Source organism: Dysidea avara, chromosome 7 (assembly GCF_963678975.1).
Source record: "Dysidea avara chromosome 7, odDysAvar1.4, whole genome shotgun sequence".
Taxonomy (NCBI): Eukaryota; Metazoa; Porifera; class Demospongiae; order Dictyoceratida; family Dysideidae; genus Dysidea; species Dysidea avara.
In genome coordinates, this window is record NC_089278.1 from 18,329,703 (window position 1) to 18,355,267 (window position 25,565).

The 25,565-nt window shown below is 37.4% G+C and overlaps 1 protein-coding gene across 1 annotated transcript in view; it reads right to left on the bottom strand.

Moving 5' to 3' along the window:
- Nucleotides 1–16,291, bottom strand: part of LOC136261087 (mucin-17-like) — a 193,765-nt gene extending 177,474 nt beyond the window's left edge. The window contains exons 1-5 of the mRNA XM_066055053.1: nucleotides 16,058–16,291; nucleotides 15,733–15,999; nucleotides 14,390–14,650; nucleotides 14,066–14,326; nucleotides 13,746–14,012 (exon numbers count right to left, since the gene is read on the bottom strand). Coding sequence (XP_065911125.1) covers nucleotides 13,746–14,012; nucleotides 14,066–14,326; nucleotides 14,390–14,650; nucleotides 15,733–15,999; nucleotides 16,058–16,283 — 1,282 coding nt within the window. The 5' untranslated portion in view covers nucleotides 16,284–16,291. The remainder of the gene's footprint in view (nucleotides 1–13,745; nucleotides 14,013–14,065; nucleotides 14,327–14,389; nucleotides 14,651–15,732; nucleotides 16,000–16,057) is intronic.
- Nucleotides 16,292–25,565: the final 9,274 nt, after the last annotated feature.

Genomic DNA, 25,565 nt, shown 5'->3' on the forward strand with positions numbered 1-25,565 from the left:
AGTTCAGCTAGAAGAGGTCATCTTGTAGAGAGTTAAGCTGCAAATAAATCACCCTGTAGAGAATTCAGCTACAAACAAATCACCCTGTAGAAAGATCAGCTAGAAGAAGTTACCTTGTAGAGAGTTCAGCTACAAAGAAACCACCATGTAGAGAGTTCAGCTGCAAAAAACTCAATCACCTTGTAGAAAGATCGGCTAGAAGAAATTACCTTGTAGAGAGTTCAGCTACAAAGAAACCACCATGTAAAGAGTTCAGCTGCAAAAAACTCAATCACCTTGTAGAAAGATCGGCTAGAAGAAATTACCTTGTAGAGAGTTCAGCTACAAAGAAACTACCATGTAGAGAGTTCAGCTGCAAACAAATCACCTGTAGAGAGTTCAGCTAGAAACAAGTCACCCTGTAGAGAGTTCAGCTAGAAGAAGTCACATTGTAGAGAGTTCAGCTACAATGAAACTCCCATGTAGAGAGTTCAGCTGCGAACAAATCACCCTGTAGAGAACTCAGCTACAAACAAATATGCAGTGTAAAAAGATCAGCTAGAAGAAGTTATTACCTTGTAGAGAGTTCAGCTACAACGAAACCACCATGTAGAGAATTCAGCTACAAACAAATCACCTGTAGAGAGTTCAGCTAGAAACAAGTCACCCTGTAGAGAGATCAGCTAGAAACAAGTCACCCTGTAGAGAGATCAGCTAGAAACAAGTCACCTTGTAGAGAGTTCAGCTAGAAGAAGTCACATTGTAGAGAGTTCAGCTACAAAGAAACCACCATTTAGAGAGTTCAGCTGCAAACAAATCACCTTGTAGAAAGTTCAGCTATGAACAGATCACCCTGTTGAGAGTTCAGTTAGAAACAAGGAATCCTGTAGAGAGATCACCTAGAAGTATCGCCTTGTAGAGAGTTCAGCTACAAACAAATCACCTGTAGAGAGTTCAGCTACAAACAAATCACCCTGTAGAGAGATCAGCTAGAAGAAGTTACCTTGTAGGGATTTCAGCTACAAACAAATCACCCTGTAGAGAGTTCAGCTACAAAGAAACCATTCTGTAAAGAGCTCAGCTGCAAACAAATCACTTGTACAGAATTCAGCTACAAACAAATCACCCTGTAGAGAGATCAGCAAGAAGAAATTACCTTGTAGATAGTTCAGTTACAAACAAATCACCCTGTAGAAAGATCAGTTAGAAGAAGTTACCTTGGAGAAAGTTCAGCTACAAAGAAACCATTTTGTAAAGAGCTCAGCTGCAAACAAATCACCTGTACAGAATTCAACTACGAACAAATCTCCCTGTAGAGAGATCAGCTAGAAGAAATTACCTTGTAGAGAGTTCAGCTACAAAGAAACCACCATGTAGAGAGTTCAGCTGCAAAGAAATCACCCTGTAGAAAATTCTGCCAGAAACAAATTGCCCTGTAGAAAGATCAGTTAGAAGAAGTTACCTTTTAGAGAGTTCAGCTACAAAGAAACCATTTTGTAAAGAGCTCAGCTGCAAACAAATCACCTATACAGAATTCAGCTACAAACACATCACCCTGTAGAGAGATCAGCTAGAAGAAGTTACCTTGTAGATCATTCAGCTACAAACTATTCACCCTGCAGAGAGAGCAATTAGAAGAAGTCACCTTGTAGAGTGTTCAGTTACAAAGAAACCACCATGGAGATTTCTGTAATCAATATATGTGACCGGATTTGCGAAAAGGGGTCTTCCACACACATCCAATTCCGTAAATGTTGGAGACCATAACTCAGTGTTCAAGTAACATATTAACCTGAAAATTTCACCATGTATTCAGCTATAGTGGTGCTCACCACTGCCCAAATATCAAGGCAATAGCGTTTTCCAATCTGAAGTTATCAATTGTCAAAGTTGGCAAATTGGATGTGTGTGGAAGACCCCTTTTCGCAAATGCGGTCAAATATGTATTATACAGTATATATAATTTGTACATTTACTGATAAAATATTTAAAGTACATCTACTTCATCTTTTCTTCTTCCTGTAGTAAAGAAAAAAACGTAGGTTAAAAAAGTCCCAAAGCTGGTATACAAATACAAAAAGAAATGAAATCTAATCCAAAACAGCCAAGCTGTAAAAAAAGTGTGTGGCCCTCAGAAAGGCCATGGTGAAAAAAGATGTGAAATCCAAGGTGGCGGCCAAGAAATGGCTGTGATGGTAGGTTAATGGTAAAAATTTTAATAATGACAATTTAGGTAAATTTTGTGAAGCGGCACAAAAATTCACCTGAATTGTCTTTATTAAAATTTTTACCATTAACCTACCATCACAGCCATTTCTTGGCCGCCACCTTGGATTTCACATCTTTTTTCACCATGGCCTTTCTGAGGGCCGCACACTTTTTTTACAGCTTGGCTGTTTTGGATTAGATTGATTATTCACGAAAAATAACACCAATATGTTGTCATGCCTACAGGGTAAACCGCGTATGGGAAGAAGCTGAAAATCAGTGGGTAGATGGGTTAACTATTGAACCTCAAACCTTTTGTGGTTTGAAAGAAATCGAGTCAAAAACCAGGAAGATACAACGAAAAAACCAACAGTATGTAACAATTACGCAATCGAGATTAGCTAATAAAAAACGACTGCTTGCCACGCCTACCAGATAAACCGCTTGGAGTAATGCTTTGAAAATCGCTGTACAGATGGAGTTATCATCTTAGAAAGGCTCTTCAATGGTGTAAAAGAATCAGACTTAAAGCCACGGAGTTATAACACGAAATTCAACTTGGTGCAGCAAGTGCGAGATCGAGATACTCTAATAGAGCAGTCACCCTAATAGAGCAGTCACCCTGAAAAGAATTCAAGAGATCAGCTAGAAACAAGTAACCTGTATAGAGATCAGCTAGAAGAAGTTACCTTGTAGGGAGTTCATGCAAGTATGGAAAGAGATAGTTCAGCTAGAAATATCATCTTGTAGAGTTCAGCTACAAAGAAACTACCATGTAAAGAGTTCAGCTACAAACAAATTGCCCTGTAGATAGATCAATAGAAGAAGTTACCTTGTAGAAAGTTCAGCTACAAAGAAACCATCATGTAGAGAGTTCAGCTAGAAACAAATCACCCTGTAGAAAGATCAGCTAGAAGAAGTTAACTTGTAGAGAGTTCAGCTACAAAGAAACCATCATGTGGAGAGTTCAGCTGCAAACAAATCACCTGTAGAGAGTTCAGCTACAAACAAATCTCCCTGTAGAGAGATCAGCTAGAAGAAGTTAACTTGTAGAGAGTTCAGCTACAAAGAAACCATCATGTAGAGAGTTCAGCTACAAACAAATCACCCTGTAGAAAGATCAGCTAGAAGAAGTCACCTTGTAGAGAGTTCAGCTACACAAAAACCATCATGTAGAGAATTCAGCTACAAACTAGTGACCTTGTAGAGACATCAGCTAAAAGAAGTTACCTTGTAGAGAGTTCAGCTACAAAGAAACCATCATGTAGAGAGTTCAGCTGCAAACAAGTCACCTGTAGAGAGTTCAGCTACAAACAAATCTCCCTGTAGAGAGATCAGCTAGAAGAAGTTTCCTTGTAGAGAGTTCAGCTACAAACAAATCACCCTGTGGAAAGATCAGCTAGAAGAAGTTACCTTGTAGAAAATTCAGTTACAAAGAAACTATCATGTAGAGAGTTCAGCTACAAACTAGTGACCTTGTAGAGACACCAGCTAAAAGAAGTTACCTTGTAGAGAGTTCAGCTACAAAGAAACCATCATGTAGAGAGTTCAGCTGCAAACAAATCACCTGTAGAGAGTTCAGCTACAAACAAATCTCCCTGTAGAGAGATCAGCTAGAAGAAGTTAACTTGTAGAGAGTTCAGCTACAAAGAAACCATCATGTAGAGAGTTCAGCTACAAACAAATCACCCTGTAGAAAGATCAGCTAGAAGAAGTCACCTTGTAGAGAGTTCAGCTACACAAAAACCATCATGTAGAGAATTCAGCTACAAACTAGTGACCTTGTAGAGACATCAGCTAAAAGAAGTTACCTTGTAGAGAGTTCAGCTACAAAGAAACCATCATGTAGAGAGTTCAGCTGCAAACAAGTCACCTGTAGAGAGTTCAGCTACAAACAAATCTCCCTGTAGAGAGATCAGCTAGAAGAAGTTTCCTTGTAGAGAGTTCAGCTACAAACAAATCACCCTGTGGAAAGATCAGCTAGAAGAAGTTACCTTGTAGAAAATTCAGTTACAAAGAAACTATCATGTAGAGAGTTCAGCTACAAACTAGTGACCTTGTAGAGACACCAGCTAAAAGAAGTTACCTTGTAGAGAGTTCAGCTACAAAGAAACCATCATGTAGAGAGTTCAGCTGCAAACAAATCACCTGTAGAGAGTTCAGCTACAAACAAATCTCCCTGTAGAGAGATCAGCTAGAAGAAGTTTCCTTGTAGAGAGTTCAGCTACAAAAAAATCTCCCTGTAGAGAGATCAGCTAGAAGAAGTTTCCTTGTAGAGAGTTCAGCTACAAACAAATCACCCTGTGGAAAGATCAGCTAGAAGAAGTTACCTTGTAGAGAGTTCAGCTACAAAGAAACCACCATGTAGAGAGTTCAGCTGCAAACAAATCACCTGGAGAGAGTTCAGCTAGAAGAAGATTCCTTGTAGAGAGTTCAGCTACAAACAAATCACCCTGTAGAAATATCAACTAGAAGAAGATACCTTGTAGAGAGTTCAGCTACAAAGAAACTATCATGTAGAGAGTTCAACTACAAACAAATCTCCCTGTAGAGAGATCAGCTAGAAGAAATTACCTTGTAGAGAGTACAGCTACAAAGAAACCACCATGTAGAGAGTTCAGCTGCAAAGAAATCACCCAGTAGAAAATTCAGCCACAAACAAATTGCCCTGTAGAAAGATTGGTTAGAAGAAGTTACCTTGTAGAGAGTTCAGCTACAAAGAAACTATTCTGTAAAGACCTCAGCTGCAAACAAATCACCTGCACAGAATTTAGCTACAAACAAATCACCCTGAAGAGAGATCAGCTAGAAGAAGTTACCTTGTAGATAGTTCAGCTACAAACAAATCACCCTGTAAAGAGATCAGCTAGAAGAAGTTACCTGGTAGATTGTTCAGCTACAAACAGTTCACCCTGTAGAGAGAGCAGCAAGAAGAAGTCACCTTGTAGAGTGTTCAGTTACAAAGAAACCACCATGTTCTATAATAAATATATGTATTATATATATATAATTTGTACATTTACTGATTTAAATCAGAAATATTTAAAGTATATCTGCTTCATCTTTTCTTCTTCCTGTGGTAAAGAAAAAAAGACAGGTTAAAAAAGTCCCAAAGCCGGCCATAGTGGGGTATACAAATACAAAAAGAAATGAAATCTAATCCAAAACAGCCAAGCTGTAAAAAACAGTGCGGCCCTCAAAAAGGCTATGGTGAAAAAAGATGTGAAATCCAAGGTGGCGGCCAAGAAATGGCTGTGATGGTAGGTTAATCGTAAAAATTTTAATAATGGCAATTTAGGTGAATTTAGTGCCACTTTTTTGAGGGCCGCACTGTTTTTTACAGCTTGGCTGTTTTGGATTAGATAATATTATCAAGAGTGAATAATAAAATTCACTCTTGATATTATGCATACAGTCATGCACAACATACAGGAGATAGTTACACATTGTTGTATATGCAGCACTGCATTGGCTTCTTGTATAGTTATTACAGACTCACAGTAGAGTAGTAGTCAAGCCGAGTGGAAAATAATTCCAGCCGCTAGCAAGCCAGATGAAGGATGAAGATGTATAATACAACTAACGGTACAAGTATTACATTACTCATTACCTTGTTGTTCCAGCTGGTTGTTTACGAGCGCATCAGCTGGTATCCCAACTGGTCATCAGCTGGTTGTTCCACTGCATGACGCCTGGAACGCATATCCTGCATACAAAATACACAGTTACAAACATTTAAACATACTTGTAATGTTGTTGGTTACGTGTAAGGTGGCCTCTGGCTCTGCTGTAGTCACTCCGCGGACGTTTACTAATCTTCTCCTTCGAGCAATCTGTAATTAAACAAGGGTGTGGTGCTGGGCGTTATATAGAGTTACACGTACGGTAAAGTCATCAGCACGAACAGGTGTACTTATACGGTTGTGCCTTCATTCACGGGTGAATCTATCCTCGCTTGGTTCATGTCTCTAGGCCTCGTAGTTTTCTCAAACATTATTTATTTATTATTTATTTATTTATTTATTCATTCATTATTAATGTCGTAATTTTAACCGCATTTTGTATTATTCTTAGTACTTGGTTGTATAATAAAGCTTTATAGTGGCCAGCACTGAAGGTCTGACAGCAACATGTGCTGCAGCCTTTGGATTAACCTAACCTAACAAACTGTAACTGAAGACTTAAGAAGATTACTTGATCTAGCTTACAATAAAGGTGAAACAGAAAAGAGCCAAAGAAACGAAAAAAATCCCTCCTACCCCAGGATTTGAACTGCAGGCCACCCAATGTCTAGTCGAGCGCCACACTCAGTTTCCTCCAGGAGGGACGGATTTTCTTCCTTTAATCAAAATGAAACAAAAACAAAACCACAATTGTTCCAATTAACAAGAATATGGCTTTCCACTAAACACAGCTCAGTGGAGACAGCAGGGAGCTCTGTTGACTGTAGCTCTCAGCTCCCATGAATATCCAATACAGCAGAATGAAAACAACAAAGCACAACATATCCAGGAAAGTGTCTGGTTGTTAGAGGTATTGTGCTTCTGTGACAAAGTGATCTCACTCCTCGCACTGAAAGGTTTCAGGTTGAGAGCTATGTATTTTCACACACAAACTTATTAGCTGAAAACTGTGCCAGTGTTAACGTTCTCCACACAATGGCTTGCCAGGCCCAATGCAAAACTACTGGTAGCTGAGTGCCGGTACATTAATGGTGTGGCAATGGCATAATGGTGTGTAACTCAATACTGTACAACATACAGGAGATGCAGTTTATACCATAGAACTGTATGCAGCAGTGTATTATTGGTACTGTTTAGTTTGTAGTGTACTGTAGGTATATGTATATGTATGTTTGTTTTTTGTAGGCGGACACCTTGTACAGGCTTTGCCTTTTGTGTATGCCTTCCTTTTTGGTAAATTGATAATAATAATAATAATAATACTGAACACTGGAGATGAAAATAATTCAGCTAGCAAGCCAGGTAAAGGATGAACAGAAGTATACAAAATAATACAAATACACCACAAACAATCATGTTAATATTCTCTATAAATCTTGTTCATCACCTGTAACGTGTCCACTGGCACCTGGCATGGCAACTTGGAACTCAATGTGCCACATGAACATACCTGTAATCTTGTTATTTACACATAAAGTGGCTTCTGGCTTTCCTGCAATCACTCGCATCTGTTCGCTAAGCTTCTCCTTCGTGCAATCTGAAATTAAAGCATGGGTGTGGTACTGGGCACTATATAGAATTACATGTACGTTAAAGTCATTAGCACGAACAGGTGCAACGATTATATGGTTGTGCCTTCATTCACAGGCGAATCGATCCCCGGTTAGTTTATGTCTCTAGGCCTCGTAGTTTCTCAAACACTAATTATTAATTATTTATTTATTTATGACGTAATTTTAATCGAATTTCGTATTATTCTTAGTACTTGGTTGTATAATTAGTTACACTGCAGAACCTATATGGTATAAAAGCAGTGATAAAAGTTAATTACATAGATAGTGTTGATAAATTGTGGATTTAAAGTTCTCAATACTGTCAGTGTTCACAATTGATGGGGGAAGGTTATTCCAGAGTTTGATAGTATCAGGAAAGAAGGAGTTGGCATAGGAGTTAACTCTTGTTGGTAATTGATAAAGCTTCAAACTGTGTGTTTGATTGTTTAGGAAACTACTGTGGAACAAGTAAAGCCCATAAATGCATATTACACTTTTGTAACTATATTTAGGCATGTAGAGATACTTTCAGGTGCTTTCTTTTTGTGTTGCAACTAGGACATGATGCATTTTCAATTGTTAGGGGACATCCTTTCCAATCCAGGAAAAAGGGAGTGAGATAATTTCTCTTTTAGTATAAAAGAAGTACAGGGATTTTAGTTTTTATGATTGTTCTACTCTGCATATAATTATTGATTCCTTGTAATCTTTACACTACTTATCCTTGATCAACTTGGTAAGTCACAAATTCAGGGTATTCATATGTCATTTTATTACCATTACTTTTATCTGCAGTTGATGACCATGACAGAAGATAAGCAAAACTCACAGCATGCTTTAGATTGTCAGGAAATTTGTTGTAGTATGGTTTTGAGGATGAAGAGCCAATCACTGTGACGGAAAAAGGCTTTTCAACCCTTATCAAATATAGTGAAATACATGGATGTTCAGATCTTGGTGCCTATTTAACAGAACGTGTTGGTATGACACCAATTGGCACGGTTTTAGTGCATAAAGTGTCACAGAAATTTTACTGACAAAAAAGAGGAATGCAAAGCAGTGTAAAAGACACTGAAGTCCCTTGTGCTAAAAAGTTATGATCTAGTCTGCTTCCATTTATCTGGAAAGCTCTGTGGAAAATCTGCTGCAGTTGACATTCGTCATCCAAACAGAACACAAGTAAAAGCAGTAGCTACACTTACAATACGCAGGATATTCTGAAGCAGTGTAATAAGAGGTGTGTTCTGATTTACTGTGGCATTCTGGGTTGATATTTTTATAATGCAAGACCACGTCCAAATTGGTCAGGCTTTATGCAGCATATATTTTGTGATGATGCTAATCCAACTCCAAAATCTGAGATAGTTTTCACCCAATAATAGATTTGAATCCAACAGATAAAACATACATTTGCTCAACCTTGATATTTGTTTCAAATCAAGTGGGATAATTAAGCATTCCCACCCCATGTATAACATTTGATCAGCCTTTATGGCTTAAGGCTATAGAAATCATTGCGGCAAAGTGAATGAATATAGTTTGTAGACTTGGTGGATTTCATACACTGATGAGTTTCTTGGGTAGTATTGGTTCAGTGATGAAAGGTTCAGGGTTAGAAGAAGCACTTGAAAATGCATATGGTCCCACTGCAATTACTCATATGATGTTCGGAAAAGCTGCTTCTAGGGCATTGCATGGACACTTCTTGGTAGAGGCTGCATTAGTCAACAAGCTAATGTATTGTCATACACAGCTAATGAAAATGAGACTGTCAACCCTAGTGAGGAATCAGAAACTGCAAATGAAGAAAATGCTGATTTATCAAGTGATATATTGGGACTGCAACAACTTCTGTTGGAATTACTATGTAGGCAGAAACCCTTGCAGATGAAAACTGGGCAGCATGCAATGGCCTAGCTGTTGAAGATATGTTTGATATCAATGACGTAGAAGAGATTTGCAGTTTGTATGAAAGGGTAGAAAACAAAGTCAACCAGTCTCTTTAATTGCTGAGTCACAAGAGCTGATAAAGCTAGATAATTGTTTACATAGCTATAAAACATTGCTTGCTGAAAAATCACCTACAGCAAGGTTGTATATAGAATACATTGAAACGTTTTATCTGAGCTGAAAGAACAGGAGATTGGAACTTGCATCTGGTTTCAGTTGGAAGAATGTTAAATATATTTGCTGCTACTGGTCACATTAACTATGCCAAAAGTTCTTGCCTATATTTACAACAGATGTTACAGTTACCAATTGATCATTCTTGGCTGTATCATTGCTTTGTTGAACAAGGCTTTCATGTCTGTCGAAGTAGCAGGTTTTGGTCTGGACTATGGACAGACCTAGCAATTGAGCAAGTCATGATGAGATCGATCAAGAGTCGTGGAGGACTTATGAGAGGAAGAGGAATGACAGAGTCAGTTCTCCTGCAACGGATTTACAGTATGCATAAATGTGCTGGGATCCATAATGCTATGACCACCATTACAAATTAAAGCACAAAACTAGTGAACACCACATTGATTTGGGAATTTCAAGGAGCAATCGAGATTTATAAGATCTTACCAAAATTCAGGAATGGTTCAGTCAACATGAACCATTCAATGTGAATGAACATAAGCTGCGCTCTTTGTCATCAGGTTTAACTGCTGTTGAAGGCGACAGTATCAATTGCCATAAGGCAGAGGAGATTGGTAGAATGATACATAAACAGTTAGACAATGTCAGTGTCTTGGAAGCATCAATTAAGCAAAGTGAATAAATCAAGTCTTTATAGCAGCTATATCCGGATATTCAAGTTGACAAACAGAAAGTCAATATAAATCCAACAGCACTATTTTCTAGGCTGATAGCAATTGTTCAGAGAGAAGAAGACATGACTCCATATTTTCATTATGAGCTCACAGCCATTCCAACTTCACTTTTTAAGGACTGTGCAATGCGTAAAACTGCAAAGGCACAACTAGCCAAATTTCTTACAAATAATGTACAATTCTCAGAAAGAAATTCTCAAATATGCCATGTACTAGATGGTGGTGCTTAGAATTAAGTGGCCAAAGAAGGCAACATATAGAGATGTAGCTAACATGTATGTACAATAATTTATGTACACCAACACTATGGATAGAGCTGCATAGTATTTGATGGTTACATGCAGGGTGCTTCAATAAAAGATCATGAGCATCAAAGAAGAGTGATAAAGATTTGTGCAGATATCCAGCTTGGTGAAACTATGTAGGCTCACAATAACCAGAAGGTGTTTTTATCTAATGAGAACAATAAACTACAGTTCATAAATTTGCTAAGCACATATTATCTGCAAGCTGATGGCCGCAGTGTTCAGAACAGCAGTGGAGATGTAGACACAATGATAGTTGCACATCCCCTGCAATATGCTGTACAAGGGCACGAAGTTAATGTAGTAGCAGAAGACATTGATGTTCTAGTTTTGCTGATGTATCACTGGAAACATAATATGGCAAATATATATTTTCTTTCAGAAGCAAATGCTTCGCAGAAGAAAACAATGACTGTATGGAAAATATGAGATCTTAATGCTAAAGCTGGTGAAACAATAATATCATATCTTCTGTTTCTCCATGCCTGGAGTGGTTGTGACACAACATCTGCAACCTATAGACAAGGAAAAAACCAGCTTACTGAACAAAAATCAAGGAATCAAATGAAATACAAGAAATATCATTCTTGATTAGTCAATGCGATGCAACAGCAGAGCAGGTAGGCAATGCTGGCATAAGATTATTTGTCATCACCTATGGTGGCAAACCAGAAGAATCTTTAAACAAATTAAGGTACTTAAAGTTCATGGAAATGATATCATCTTGCAAAATAACATTCGATCCTCAAAAGCTTCCGCCAACTGAGAGGGCAGCTTATTTTCACAGTTTGCGGGTCCACTTGCAGGTCACAATTTGGGATAAGTTTACGAATGATTACTTGGATCCTAAGCTGTGGGGCTGGGAGCTTGAAGGTTCTGCATTCACACCAGTAATGACTGATATGAATGCAGCCCCAGACAGCCTACTGAAAATTATACTATGTTAATGCAAACTTTCATCCAAGAATCCATGTGGCAGTAACATATGTTCTTGTCGTAAGAATGGACTTAAGTGTGTGACAGCTTGTGGAGACTGTAGGGGAGATGGTTGCAAAAATGCTGAAGAAATTGTTGCTGAAATACAGATACAGAAGAAATTGGACTAGTGAGTACACTTTTGATAACTTTGTTTCACATTGACTATTATCATATCATGAATATTTATGTTTACAATTGTTTATGGTGTAATTTATATTACATATAATAGTGGAAATCACTTTTCCTAGTAAAATAACATTTATAGTACACAAGGTTAAGGTTATAGTGTTTCCAAAATTATTTCATAGAGACTGGAATATTGATATGCATTCCTTTTGTTGATTGTTTACCTTAAAAATTAAAACGACAGTAGAAAAAAAGTCCCCCGCAGGGGATTTCAGAGGATTTTGGATATGTTATTTTCCATGACATTCTGCATCTAATGATATCAAATTTAGCTTGGTACCATTTTTTTCCACGTATCATCTTTCAACAGCCGGACTAATAAACTGTATTGAAATACACTGGGTAAAAATATGCGTGCTACACAAAAAATTTATGCATGCTTCAATCGTGTTGGTACGCACTGAATTTAGCTCAAATCAATAAAACCTATACACCACTGGATTCGTCTGTTTATGGAGAGTAAGAAATCTTTGTTTCATGTTCACACAGCAAAGGATACATGAGACTTAAGTTATGTGATCACTGAATCCAATAATGATCTTCTGAAAGTGAAAGGTGTTGGATGGCTTCTGTTGGCACACTGCAGGCTTCAGTTGTCAAATGATGTTCACGATGTTGCCACAAGTTTGTCAGTTTTATATACAGACAAATAAACCACTTGACTCTGTGCATGATACTTTAAATTCCAAACTAATTCAAGCTGTTTGTTCTTGAAAACAGATTGTACAAACGCTTACAGATATTTTGATAGCTGAAACTGAGTGGATTGAATACTCAAGATAAACACTCCAAGAAGATATGTAACTAGAAATAACAACATAACGCTTAACAAAAAACCACTGATGGTGAGATTTTGAGACTAATAAGCACTTGGTTTATCCTAGTGTTGTAATAGTTTATCAACTGTGCCCACACTTGTGCTTTACAACCTCATAACAATGCCACCAGTAATCAAGACACATGGTAGTGTTGTGTGGCTCAAGAAGTCAGCACACCACACCAGTGTATTATTGACAGGAAGAAAACTCGGGCACATGTAGCTCCACACTGCCTTTACAAAATGCAACGATATTTGCTGTGGACATTCAGTAGTCTGTATTTCACACTTTAGCATAATCGTTCCAGACATTCCTGAGATATGGTTAGCTAAATTTCTTCACTTTTTCTTCTATTTCGTTTTGCACACTTGCAAAAGTTGTCATAACATGTAAATGCCTAATGAAATTTGGAACACATAAGAGGGGTTTACAGACCAGTGCAAAAACCAACAGTGTGTAATAATCATGCAATCAAGGTTTGCTAATTAAAAAGGAATGCTTGCCAGCCAGAGCAATCAAAAGTGCAATTCCTACTACCAAAAGCAATTAAGTAAACTACTTGAATTCTCTTACAAAGTTTGCTGTTGAGGTACAAACTGTGCTTAACAGAATGGAAATTGGATGAAAGATCAAATAGATGTAATAAGAAAATCAAAGATAGGTAAAAGTGCACAATTAAAATACTCTAAAACAGCATCGAAACTGTGTTTTACCATCATTCCTACCACACAAACCAATTATGAAAACCAGTAGAATTTCCTGCTAAAGTGAATAAACTACCAGCAGCAGTTAAAACAGTAGTGACCAAAACAGCAGGAGCAGTGACAGTGATCAAAACAGTTTTACCCACAACAGCAGCAGATGTCGCCTAGGTCTGCTTATATTAACCTGGAGAAAGTGTAAGTGAAAAGTAAACTGGCTGCAGTCAAGTTTAGGACTTCCTTATGCAATTATAAAAATAAATGATATTTAATCAAAAACAGTTAAGCCATAACAAGAGAGCGAGGCTGTCAATAACAGGCTAGTTTGAAAAAGAAGTGATATCAAAGGGTGACAGTCAAGAAATGGCTGCAGTGATATCATTAACAAGCAATGTTTTTTTTCTCAAAATTCAATATCACTGGAGTCATTACTTGGAAGACACCCTTTGATATCACATCGTTGATGGCCACACTCTTTTTCACAGCTCACTGTTAATGGAATAGATTAAACTTACTGAAAACAGTAACAGTAGTAACATTCGATCTGTCCCCACCAGCTTCATTGGACACTACACAACTGTACTGTTGTGACTCTTGTAAGTTACTCACAACAAGTCTTCTGTTATTACTACTAGTAATATTTCTCCATTGTCCTCCATTAAGATTCCTAGTCTGCCATTGATATGTAATCGATCCTTTACCAGTTCCCTCACAATTCAGAATAACACTCATATTAACAGTGATCACCTGACTAGTAGGATGAGTTGTAATAGTGGGAGGACCTGTGGAGATTTAACGAATCAAATTATTAGTGCAGTTTTTAAAGACAACTCACCATACACACCCACAGTAGTGCTTTTAGACACAACTGGTCCAGCCTCACTGCTCACCCTACACCTGTACATGTACTCTCCAATAGTCAGTGTTGTATCAGTAGTGTATGATGTTGTGTTATCACTACTAACAGTAGTCCACCTACTACCAGAACTTCTTTTCTCCCAGGAATATGCTGGTGCTCCTATACTACTAGCTCTACACATGAGAGTGATACTTCTTCCCATTGGCACATCTCCACCACGAGTGATTGATGGGCGACCTACAAAATCATGTAACATTGACAAATGCAAGTATTAACTAAAATGTGAACAACTGCACATACCAAAAATATTTATATCAGCACTGTTAGACACCACTGATAATGACCCACTCTTCACAATACACACATAACTACCAGCATCTTTCCTCCTCAATCTAGTAATTGTTAATATACTAGTGTTACCAGTTGATGTTGATTCTCCTGTAACAGCACTACCGTCATGAGTCCACGAGAAGATCACATCTGTTGATACTGATGAGGTACATGATAAAATGACTGTTGAACCAACTGCTGCTAGTTTGTCTTGAGGATGAGTGGTGATTTCTAATGTGAATTAAAGTATTGTTCACTTTACATCAATACATGAATTGGTGTTTTACGTGGTTCATGTATGCCAGCGTGAAAGTCAATTGTGTTATTACTTTACTGGAGCCAGTGGTGCAGCTACACCTGGGCCTCTACATGGGTACAGGCCTGGGAAAGGCACCAGCCACTAGAACAAATTATACTTGGAACGTTATGTGATGCTTTTGCTGGAACAATTGTTACATCATCTCTTCACCTATACTCAAGTCTACAAAGATTTGTTTTGGTTAGATTTATTAAGATTTTTCACTTTCTCCTATCATGATTGACATATTACTATGATAATCATTTTATGTTTATTGATAAATACTAGCATAAGTAGTACCAGGCATTTTGGCAAAAATTTACATGAAGTTAGTGCATCAAAATTCTGCCACAAGCAATTGTTCTATCTGGATATGGTGCATATAATTACACTGTAAAAAGTTCAAGAAAAAAAAAATGATGATTGTACTCTGCCAAAAGCAGCTAGCCTAAGGAGTTCTGGGGCACGTTCTCTCCCAAGAAAACTTGAAACTTTCATAGAGGAAATTTTGTTCTAGGTACTATGCGCTGTTAGCTACCTGCATGGCAAAGAATGTTATGAACACTGACCAAAAAGCACTTTGTTTAACCTTACCATTTGAGTTTATTAATTAAGAGATTTGTAAGGAATGTTTTGAAAGTAGCTGCAAAGAGAACAACGAGAAACAAAGCTAAAGCTAAATTAATGGTAAAGAGGCACTTATAATATAGACGAAATGGACATAAAGCTGTTTTGGGTGGAAGATAGGTTTGATAAATGTTGTTAAACTATAAAAAAGTTAAGAAGATATAGTTTTTGTATTCTGTTTGGTTAAACTTCCTTAGCAAAATAATAGTGGTAATTATAATGAATTATGAAATAATCAATGAATTATACCATACATGGAATAAATGCTGTAGCCATCATTAATAATAAATCAAATTATAAAAATCATAGTTTTAAAATAATAAATCTCTATTAATTCAATACCTTATAGCAGGGAATGGTATTACATGAACATGTATATCAAACTTACTAAAAACAGTAACAGTAGTAACATTTGATCTATCCCCACCAGCTTCATTGGACACTACACAACTGTACTGTTGTGACTCTTGTACGTTACTCACAACAAGTCTTCTGTTATTACTACTAGTAATATTTCTCCATTGTCCTCCATTAAGATTCCTAGTCTGCCATTGATATGTAATTGATCCTTTACCAGTTCCCTCACAATTCAGAGTAACACTCATATTAACAGTTATCAACTGACTGGTGGGGTGAGCTGTGATAATTGAAGGACCTGTGAATATAGTTTTTACAATCAAATTAACAACTGTATTTGTTACAATGACACTCACCATACACATTCACAGTAGCACTGTTTGACAAAACTGGTCCAGCCTCACTGCTCACTCTACACCTGTACATGTATTCTCCTATAGTCAGTGTTGTATTAGTAGTGTATGATGTTGTGTTATCACTACTAACAGTAGTCCAACTACTACCAGAACTTTTTCTCTCCCAGGAATATACTAGTGTTCTTGTACCACTTGCTCTACACATGAGAGTGATACTTCCTCCCATTGGTACATCACCACCAGTTGGGTGAGTAGTAATTGATGGTGGACCTATAAAATAAACTTTCTTAGGCAAATCTATATTAAAGTATCTTGTACATGTTGCAGAATTAATATGCATATAGGTATGTGTCTAATAATTTTGGGAATAATAAGAGGTGAAAAGAATTAGGGAATATTCCCAACTAATTGGATGAGTTCTAGAAATAATTGATGCAAAATTATAAGGTTTTTTCTTGCAGTGTAATGCAAAAGTCTATTGTATATACCACTAAAATAGTGCAAGCATAGAAATGGTTGAAAGATTGAGATACTGTAATAGAACAGTCACTTACTCTAATATAGCAGTCACTAATATAAAAGCCCATCTAATATTTTCGTTTGGCAAATAATTTTGCAAATAACATGTAATACAGGAATAATTTTGAGAATGAAGACAGTGTGTTGTGCAGTCCAATAAGCCATGCTCACCACACCAGTGTGTTATTGACAGGAAGAACAATAATGGGATTTTTTCAGGCATCTGTCATGCCCTTATGAAATGAGGTTGCTATGGAAATGCCCTTCACCTTTAGTTTCCCACACACCAAATTTGAGCAAAATCACTCCAGGCATTGAGCCTTAAAAAATTGCTTCTTTGCTTTTTCTTCTTTCTCATCTTTCTTTTGCATGCTTACAAAAGCTGCAATAACATGCAAACACACGATAAATTGCCATCAAATCTAGAATGATCTGAATACAATAAACAGCTACAGTCAATTATTCAAAAATAATATCAAGTCGTCAATCACTCTAAGTACAGCTAGATAACTAAGAGGCGTGTCACTTGACTGCTATTGGTACAACTAGTTCATAAAAGGTCCTATCATGTAGGTATAGTGTCTAGCAACTGTCTACCGGCAATGTATCAATGTGAGTGCTTTAAATAAATTTGTGGCGTCTAAGTGTTGATACAAAAAATAATGCCTTGATACGGTTTCCTAGTGTGAAGAAGAAGGCTACAAGCAGTTTGAAGATAAAATGAAACACAAGGCACAGATGGCAAGGGCTTGTTGGAACACCAAAAGCCAAATGCCACTGATAAGTTTGTTGTTGTGGCAAAATATGGTGGTCATACAATGTGTCGTTTAGCCTCTAACCTTGCACATAGTCAGGCTGGTAGGAAAGCAGACCAAAAATTGTGTTTGGCCATGTTTTTAAAATTCAATAGTAGGCTTATGTATGGTTTTTTGTAGGATTAACATTACATTTGACTTTAGATACACTAAGACTCTCCCATAAAGGTAGTTTTTGCCCCTTAAGATGCTTCTAGGTTGGTTTTTAGAGGCAGAATTGTGGCAGGCACCCATTCAATATTGGGGTGGTCCCTACTTAAACAGTACTACCGTATTGTTTGATTAAAGTTTAAGAGACCTTCTATCAACAGTACAGTAGTACTGTTTAAGTAGGAATCCCCCTCAAAAATGACATGTGTCACTTTTAAAATATTATCCCAGAAACATCTTATGCAATGAAAATCACCTTTACAGAATAACATTAGTCCATTACAGTATAAAAACAAGAAAACACTTACAGGAGGTCGAATATAGAATATTTTTTTAAAATCACCATAACGCAAATTTTCATCTGCCCACCTGCCAGCCTGCCTGCTTGACCACAGTCACAAGACTGGAGGCTAAATGAAGCAGTGCATGGCTACCGTTTTATGCCACAATATCAAACTCGCCAGTACAGTGTGTGAAATAACTTTTCAGACATGTCCTGTCATACTGTCAGGGAATTGCAAAACTTGAGTGGACATCAAGCAATTTGATCGGACATTTTAACCTTTATTGTTTCTCCTTTCCTGTGTTTCTACCACCTCAGCTGCACTTGGGATATTTGTTTCAAACATTGGGGCCACCAATGTACTGTAGAGCTGATTACTTATCAACCACTCACTGATACTGATAGTACAGCATTTTAAAGGGTAGCTACTGGCCACATGAAAGGGCTTCTATAGAATCAATTGGGCCTTTGTAGGAAAGGAGCCATAAGGACTTCAGTCAAGGCTTGCCTTGGAATGATATAGCTATGTGGTCAAACTTTGCTTATGATGGCAGCTGCCACAGCTTAGAATATAACAGTGGCTCTATCCCTAATATGAATAGATGCACTGATGCCTTGTTCATTCTACCTTAAAAACTGGTTGTACAGGTGGTCATGAATACCACAAGTAAAAGCTACTAATTGTAATCAGGTTATAAATACATTTTACTACTGCATTACAGGTGACTGATACAAGTAGGCTGGTACAACATAGTAAACTGTTAACCTCAGAGGTTAACTTGGGCATGCCTTTGTGGTCAGTACAAACCAACTACACATAACTTAATTACATGTCAATACCATCATGTCTGGCCTCCCTCCTAGCCCAATGCTAACACTATATACTTTGAAAGGACACTATTTCTGGACAAATTCAATGATGGCCTGACACCTGGTGTAATTGACTGGAAATTGTCCGGTGTCTGGACATTATTTCGCACACTGCCAGTGAGATGTGCCTTTTGGGTTTCGATGAGTGTGTGTCCTCTGCACCTTGTCTTTCCTTTTATCTTCAATCAGACTGTTCTTCGTCCTTCTTCATGCAATGAAACCATATTAATTTTCTTATTAACACTTTCCTTGAGCAACATATTTAGACAACGCAAATCTATTTAAGTGCTTATACTTGGTAGATGCCTGTGACTTCACGATAGACTAATATCATGCCTATATTAATGTGATCTCGGTTCCTCCCTTCTCCTTGATTAATAATGATAGACCACACCTATTTACTTGATCATAATGATACATCCTTTTATTATTGGTCTAGCAGTACTCATAATGCTAGCACAATGAAAATATAAACTAGCTAGTGAAACACCCCCTAGTAGTAGGTGAAAGGCCAACTCTAATACAGCAGTCATCCTAATAGAACAGTCACATGTGGATAGCTGTATGTTATAACAAAAAAACCAAACAGCCTAGTACATTAAAAATTATTAATTTAAAAAATGAAGTAGGATCCATTAAGCAATAAAAAGTGTTGAAACAAGAGACGAATGAGGGTATTACAGTATAACTCAGTCTACTTTGGCATTGAACAAAATAATTGCTATGACAAACCAATGTAGGGATTTTTCCACCGAGCTATGCTGTATGCTAACTATGCTGTAATACCATCATTCATCTCTTGTTTCACTACTTTTTATTGCTTAATAGATCCCTACTTCATTTCTTATAGTTAGCCAGAAGTGTTCAGATAAGTGAAAATGTTCGGATAACTGAAGCCCATTGATTTATATACAGAGCTTCGTTCAACTACTCTAATAGAACAGTCATTTACTATATATAATAGAATGCACACTGATGACAAAATACTCTAATAGAACAGTCACATTTAGCATTTGGATAATCGAGGTGATCGGATAACTGAGGTTCGGATAAGCGAGGATCCACTGTATATTGTTGGAAATGATATAAAATTTCAAATTTCAGGTTCAGGATTTTCTATTTCCAACATGGAATATTTCAACATCATTTACACATCAGTAACCCAGTAGCTAGTAATTTTGGATCCTTACTCTGTATCTATGTGAGAAGCCCATCTATTAGGGCAACATACAGGGTATACATGTCTACATAATAAGCTGCCACTGAAATATCTTTGATCGAAAGGCAAATTAATAGTTGACCACTAACTATTACATATAGCTACACTGCAAATATAGCAGGAGAGTATTTGCACTTCACAAGTATTTTCAGTTATGCAATAATCAAACAGTACAGTAGTACTGTTTAAGTAGGGACCCTCTCAAAAATGACATGCGACACCCAAAATACCATCTTTAAAATCATCCTAGAAACATCTTATGTGACAAAAATCACTTTTATGGTAGTCCATCTAACATCAAATACAGCATTAAAAACAAGAAAACACTTACAGGCAGCCAGATATAGAATTTTATTAAAAATTACCAATTTTTTGTCTGCTAGGCAGGCAGGCAGGCAGGCAGGCAGGCAGGCAGGCAGGCAGGCAGGCAGGCAGGCAGGCAGGCAGGCAGGCAGGCAGGCAGGCAGGCAGGCAGGCAGGCAGGCAGGCAGGCAGGCAGGCAGGCAGGCAGGCAGGCAGGCAGGCAGGCAGGCAGGCAGGCAGGCAGGCAGGCAGGCAGGCAGGCAGGCAGGCAGGCAGGCAGGCAGGCATGCAGGCAGACAGGCAGCCTGCCTACCTGGCCACAGTCACAAGGCTTGAGGCCAAATGAAGCAGCACATGGTCACCATTTTACACCACAAATAACAAACTCACCAGTGGGATGTGCCCTTAGGGGTTCCAACAAGTGTGTGCCTCGTGCACTTTGTCTTTCCTTTTATCTTCAATCAGGTTAGTCTTCATCCCTCTTCTTGCAAGGAAACTATATTGAGGTGTTAATTTTCCCTATCAACATTTTCCTTTAGCAGCATATTTAGGTGCCGCAAACTTATTTAAGCGCTTACGCTTGGTAGATACCAGTAACTTCACGATAGATTCAATACCATGCCTATTAATGCGCTCTTGGTTGATTAATAACAATTGAGTCCCGAGATGACACCTTTTAACAATCTATCTATTTGGTCACAATGACACACCCTGTTATTAGTGGTCTAGCTGTATTCATAATGCTAGCACAATGAATATATGAAATAGTGACACGCCCGACTCGAGATACTCTAATACAGCAGTCACCCTAATAAAACAGTCACACGTATATAGCTGTATGCTATACCAAAAAACCAAACAAGCTAGTTTATTAATTTAAAAATAAAGTAGGGATCCAAGCGATAAAAAGTAGAGATGAATGATGGTATTACAGTATAGCTCGGTGGGAATATCCCTACTTTGGCATTGAACAAAATCATTGTTATAACATGCAAATGTATGGATTTCCCACTGAGCTATGTCATCATTCATCTTTTGTTTCACTACTTTTTATTGCTTGGATCCCTACTTCATTTTTTAATATGCTAGTATTATACAGAATGATTAGTTGCTTGCAAATACTGCAACTATAGGCTTTGTTTGTGTGTGGATATCATTCAGTACACAAATTTGTTATGATCACACTCACCATACACATTTATACGGATATTTCTAGACATAACCTCTCCAGCCTCATTGCTCACTCTGCACCGGTACCAATACACTGCTCTATTCAGTAATGTATCAGTAGTGTATGATGATATGTTACTAGTACTAACAGTAGTCCAACCACTACCAGTATATTTCATCCAGGAATATACTAGTGTTCCTGTACCACTAGCTCTACACATGAGAGTGATACTTCTTCCTATTGGTATATCTCCACCAGTTGAGTGATCTGTGATTGATGGGAGACCTACACAGTCAAGTAACAAAGACAAATGTAAGTACTTACTGAAATGTACGTAAAACGGCCAAATTTACACATACCGAAATGTATTGCCTCGAACAATGGCTGGTCTCATATAATTGCCTTGGTTACCGGGTGCATAGAGCATTGTAACAGAAATAAACACCAGGTTTCAAATACATTCCAAGTCCCAAATGAACAATCAAAATCTATTACAATTCCATACGGCGTCTTGGATAAAGTGAAAACATTTATTGTTCAGAAGACTTTAGATCATGCAAATCTTTAACAATAGACAATTGACAATAACGAAATAAGTCATTTCAACTAAAGATTGGTTCAGCCAGCTGCTCTTCCTAAGATTATCTTCTTATTCTGCTATTCTCAATAAGCTCAAGAGAGTCATTCACTTTCCCTTATAGTTCTCCTTTTTGTGATCTCTTGTTTACCCATTGTTTATAGAGATGCACCGATATCAATAATTTTATCAGTATCGGCCATTTTTGGTGGTATTGGACTGGTATTGGTTATGATTTAAGTGACTAATACCATAACTGATACTTTGTATTAGGGCTACAACGAATATACCGAATATTCGAATTCATTTGAAACAATAATTGTAATTCGATACATCGAAATTACAGTGAAGATGGCGGACACTAGTGATGAGGAGGAATCTTTGAACACTTAATAACAGCTATGAAAAGTCTTTTAGCTCACTACAAACAAATACAAAGCCTCTCTATACCGTACACGTAAAAAATTTCGAGGTTTTGTAGATCACCTTTGCTACCTACGAAATTTTTCCTCCGAATCTAGCAATTATGCATATAATTAGCTATTGTGACTGCCTAGTTACAAAAATTTTCCTCTGAATCTAGCCATAGTTACTCATCTACGAAAGTTGGAGTTCGTAGATGAGCCCCAGAATTGACCATGGAGTTCCTCAAGGGTCAATTCTGAGGCCCTTGCATTTTTCTATTTATGTAAATGATTTGCCAGGTGCTATTACTTTTTCTGATATCAATATGTATGCAGATGACACTGAGCTTCATTTCAGCCATAGTGACCTTTCTGTTGTTGAAAAAACTCTTCAGGCTGAAGTAGAAAATATTTTTACTTGGCTGGTTGTTAACAGATTGAGGTTGAGTGTATCTAAATCATTGTGTATGCTTATTGGTTCTCATCAGAGAACTAGAGGTTTGAATCTTACAGTAACATTGGATGGTGATATTTTAAGGCAAGTTTCTTCTACCAAATATGTGGGCGTATATTTGGATCAACATCTTACTTGGCAAGCTCATGTGGATTATGTTCTTAGCAGAATTAGAAGGAAGCTTTTTGCTGTAAATTGAGTCAAGCCGACTTCCTCTAATGTTCTGCAGTTATTGTATCGAGCTTATATTCTACCCATTATAGATTACTGTGATACTGTGTGGTCACCATCAAATTCTGCTGGTACTCGTCGTTTAGAGAGACTTCATTCTAAATTTACATCATCACTACCATCTTCTGATAACTTTAATTTGTGATTGTCTCTAACTGAAAGGCGTACTTTTCATACCGCTCTTCAAGTTTTAAAGATTGTTAACAGGATTTCTCCTCCTTATTTACATGGAGTTTTTTTCGTTTGCTTTGCTGTAGATGTCACTGGTCGCTCTGGTAGAAACGTACACGGGTTATATGTTCCCAGTGTTCGAACTAATTTTGGCAAACGGTCATTGGCCTACAGGGGAACAGCCATCTGGAACAGATTACCACCACCAGCACTTTATGGTGCTAAAACTGAGTTTTAGCACAGTGTCAGAATTTAATAAATTGTATTGCATGTTGTAACTTCGTTTTGTGTATGTATATATGTACTGTAAGTTACTCATATTGTATTTGTGTTCTCAGGGCATAGCTGAAAAACAGCCTTTTTTGGCTGATGCTATTTTCCCTAATTAAAAAAAACAAAACTTTTCCACTTCAAAACTTTTTACGTATACGGTACTATTCCATAAAATGCCAAGTTACGAGAAGTCATACGACTGCACGTGTAAGTACTGCTTTAGTGTTAAAAATATTCTTACCCCTGGGGTATAGCTGTTACACTTCAAGAACAAAAAACTGTACCATAGGAAAACTGAACTGATCATCTGTGTATAACAGCCATCTTGGTAACTAATCAAAACACGGAGTAATCCTGACAAGGAGCATGTATTAAAATATTTATGGTGCCTAATTTTCTGGGTTGTGTAACAGAGGCCACACCACCATATGCAATACAGCAAAGTTACATCACTCCTGTTTTCTCAATACTACAAATCATTAGAATATACATCATGCAGTAGCTACACCTGTAGTTCTATTTGATTTAGCTACACTTTACAGAATATAGCTACAATAATTATAATCGGTATCGGCTCTTTTAGGTACAGATTAATCGGATATCGATACAACTGAAAAATCCTTATTGGTACACCTCTAGCTAGTAGCTACATCATCAGACACTTCTACTTCATTCCAAAAGCCACATACTGAGGTTTTAAGATATCAATATTTTACAATTCAATACAACTAATAAGAAATAACACATATACACTGTATTTCAGTATTACACCAAATATAGAATATTCGATTATTTGTTCTTTACTAAAAATATCTGTTCTCTTTCATTTTCATTTAGAATATTCGTTTTAGCCCTACTTTGTATGACATCATTTAATTGTTTTTCAAGATGGAGGCATACTTACAAGTGGGAATGGACGGAAGTACTGCCTGAATTACGCTAATTGCATACCTTTGTTTAGAATTTCACGTGAGCCTCAATAGTCGCAATACAAAACTAGCAAACAGTGGGGATCACTGGGGATCATTAGATATTTATATTGTACTTCGTGTAAGCATTATGGTGCTATACTTTGTTTTGTAAAATTGCTTAGCTTTTAGGGTGCAATTGATGACACACTTTTGTACGTTTTATGCTGGCACTAACCAGGTATGTATATATTTTTCAACAAGACAATGATGCCACTCTTAGTTACATCATCCACATAATTTAATTCATCCAGCAAACTAGCATTTTGTGCAATTGATTTTGCGGTGCTTAAACCAATTCCATCCTCATCCTTGTCTGGGAATGGATCATTACAGAAGATAATATAGCCATGAATTACTTGTGAGGTTGGTTATGACCCTAAAAGATGGTGGCAATGAATTCAGGAATTGGTCTTTCTGGCATCAATGGTTGAAAGAATGGATTCCAGGTGCAAACTGACCTCCCATTGATCATGCAAAAAATGGTTCAGTGTTAGTGACAAACTATCATTCACATTCACAGACTGGTAAGTAGTGTTGCACCGATAATCGGATCGGTTATCGGAAAAGCCATGTATCGGCTGTTTTTTTTTTATATCAGTATCGGATCGGCGCCATGATGAAAAAAGCAGCAGATACGGATATTGTGTATGTATTTAGAAATACATGCTCGTCATGTTTACAAATGCATTGAGTCGTATTTTCCTGCATTAAAACGTTGTTATTACTGCTTCATTGTACTGTCAGCTACTGTTATAGCAATACTGCTGCTATAAACAAGTTAAATTGACCCTTCATAATCAAACTTCTAGTAAAAATTGCTAAAAGATGGACATGCTGTGCTATATCGGATCGGTTACGTTTATTGGCTTGAAAATATTATCCAATATCGGTTATCGGAATATCGGAAAAATCCCATATCAGTGCAACACTACTGGTAAGTTGAAGGTCTTCAATTATCAATTCCTCAGCTCCACAAAATGCTCTTAACAACTCATCGTCATCTACACTGGCTCTGTTCAGTATGGGTGTAATTTTCACTGCCTTAATCATCATCTCAAAGACCCTACCAAAATGTGGTGCATATGACAGATTTTGAT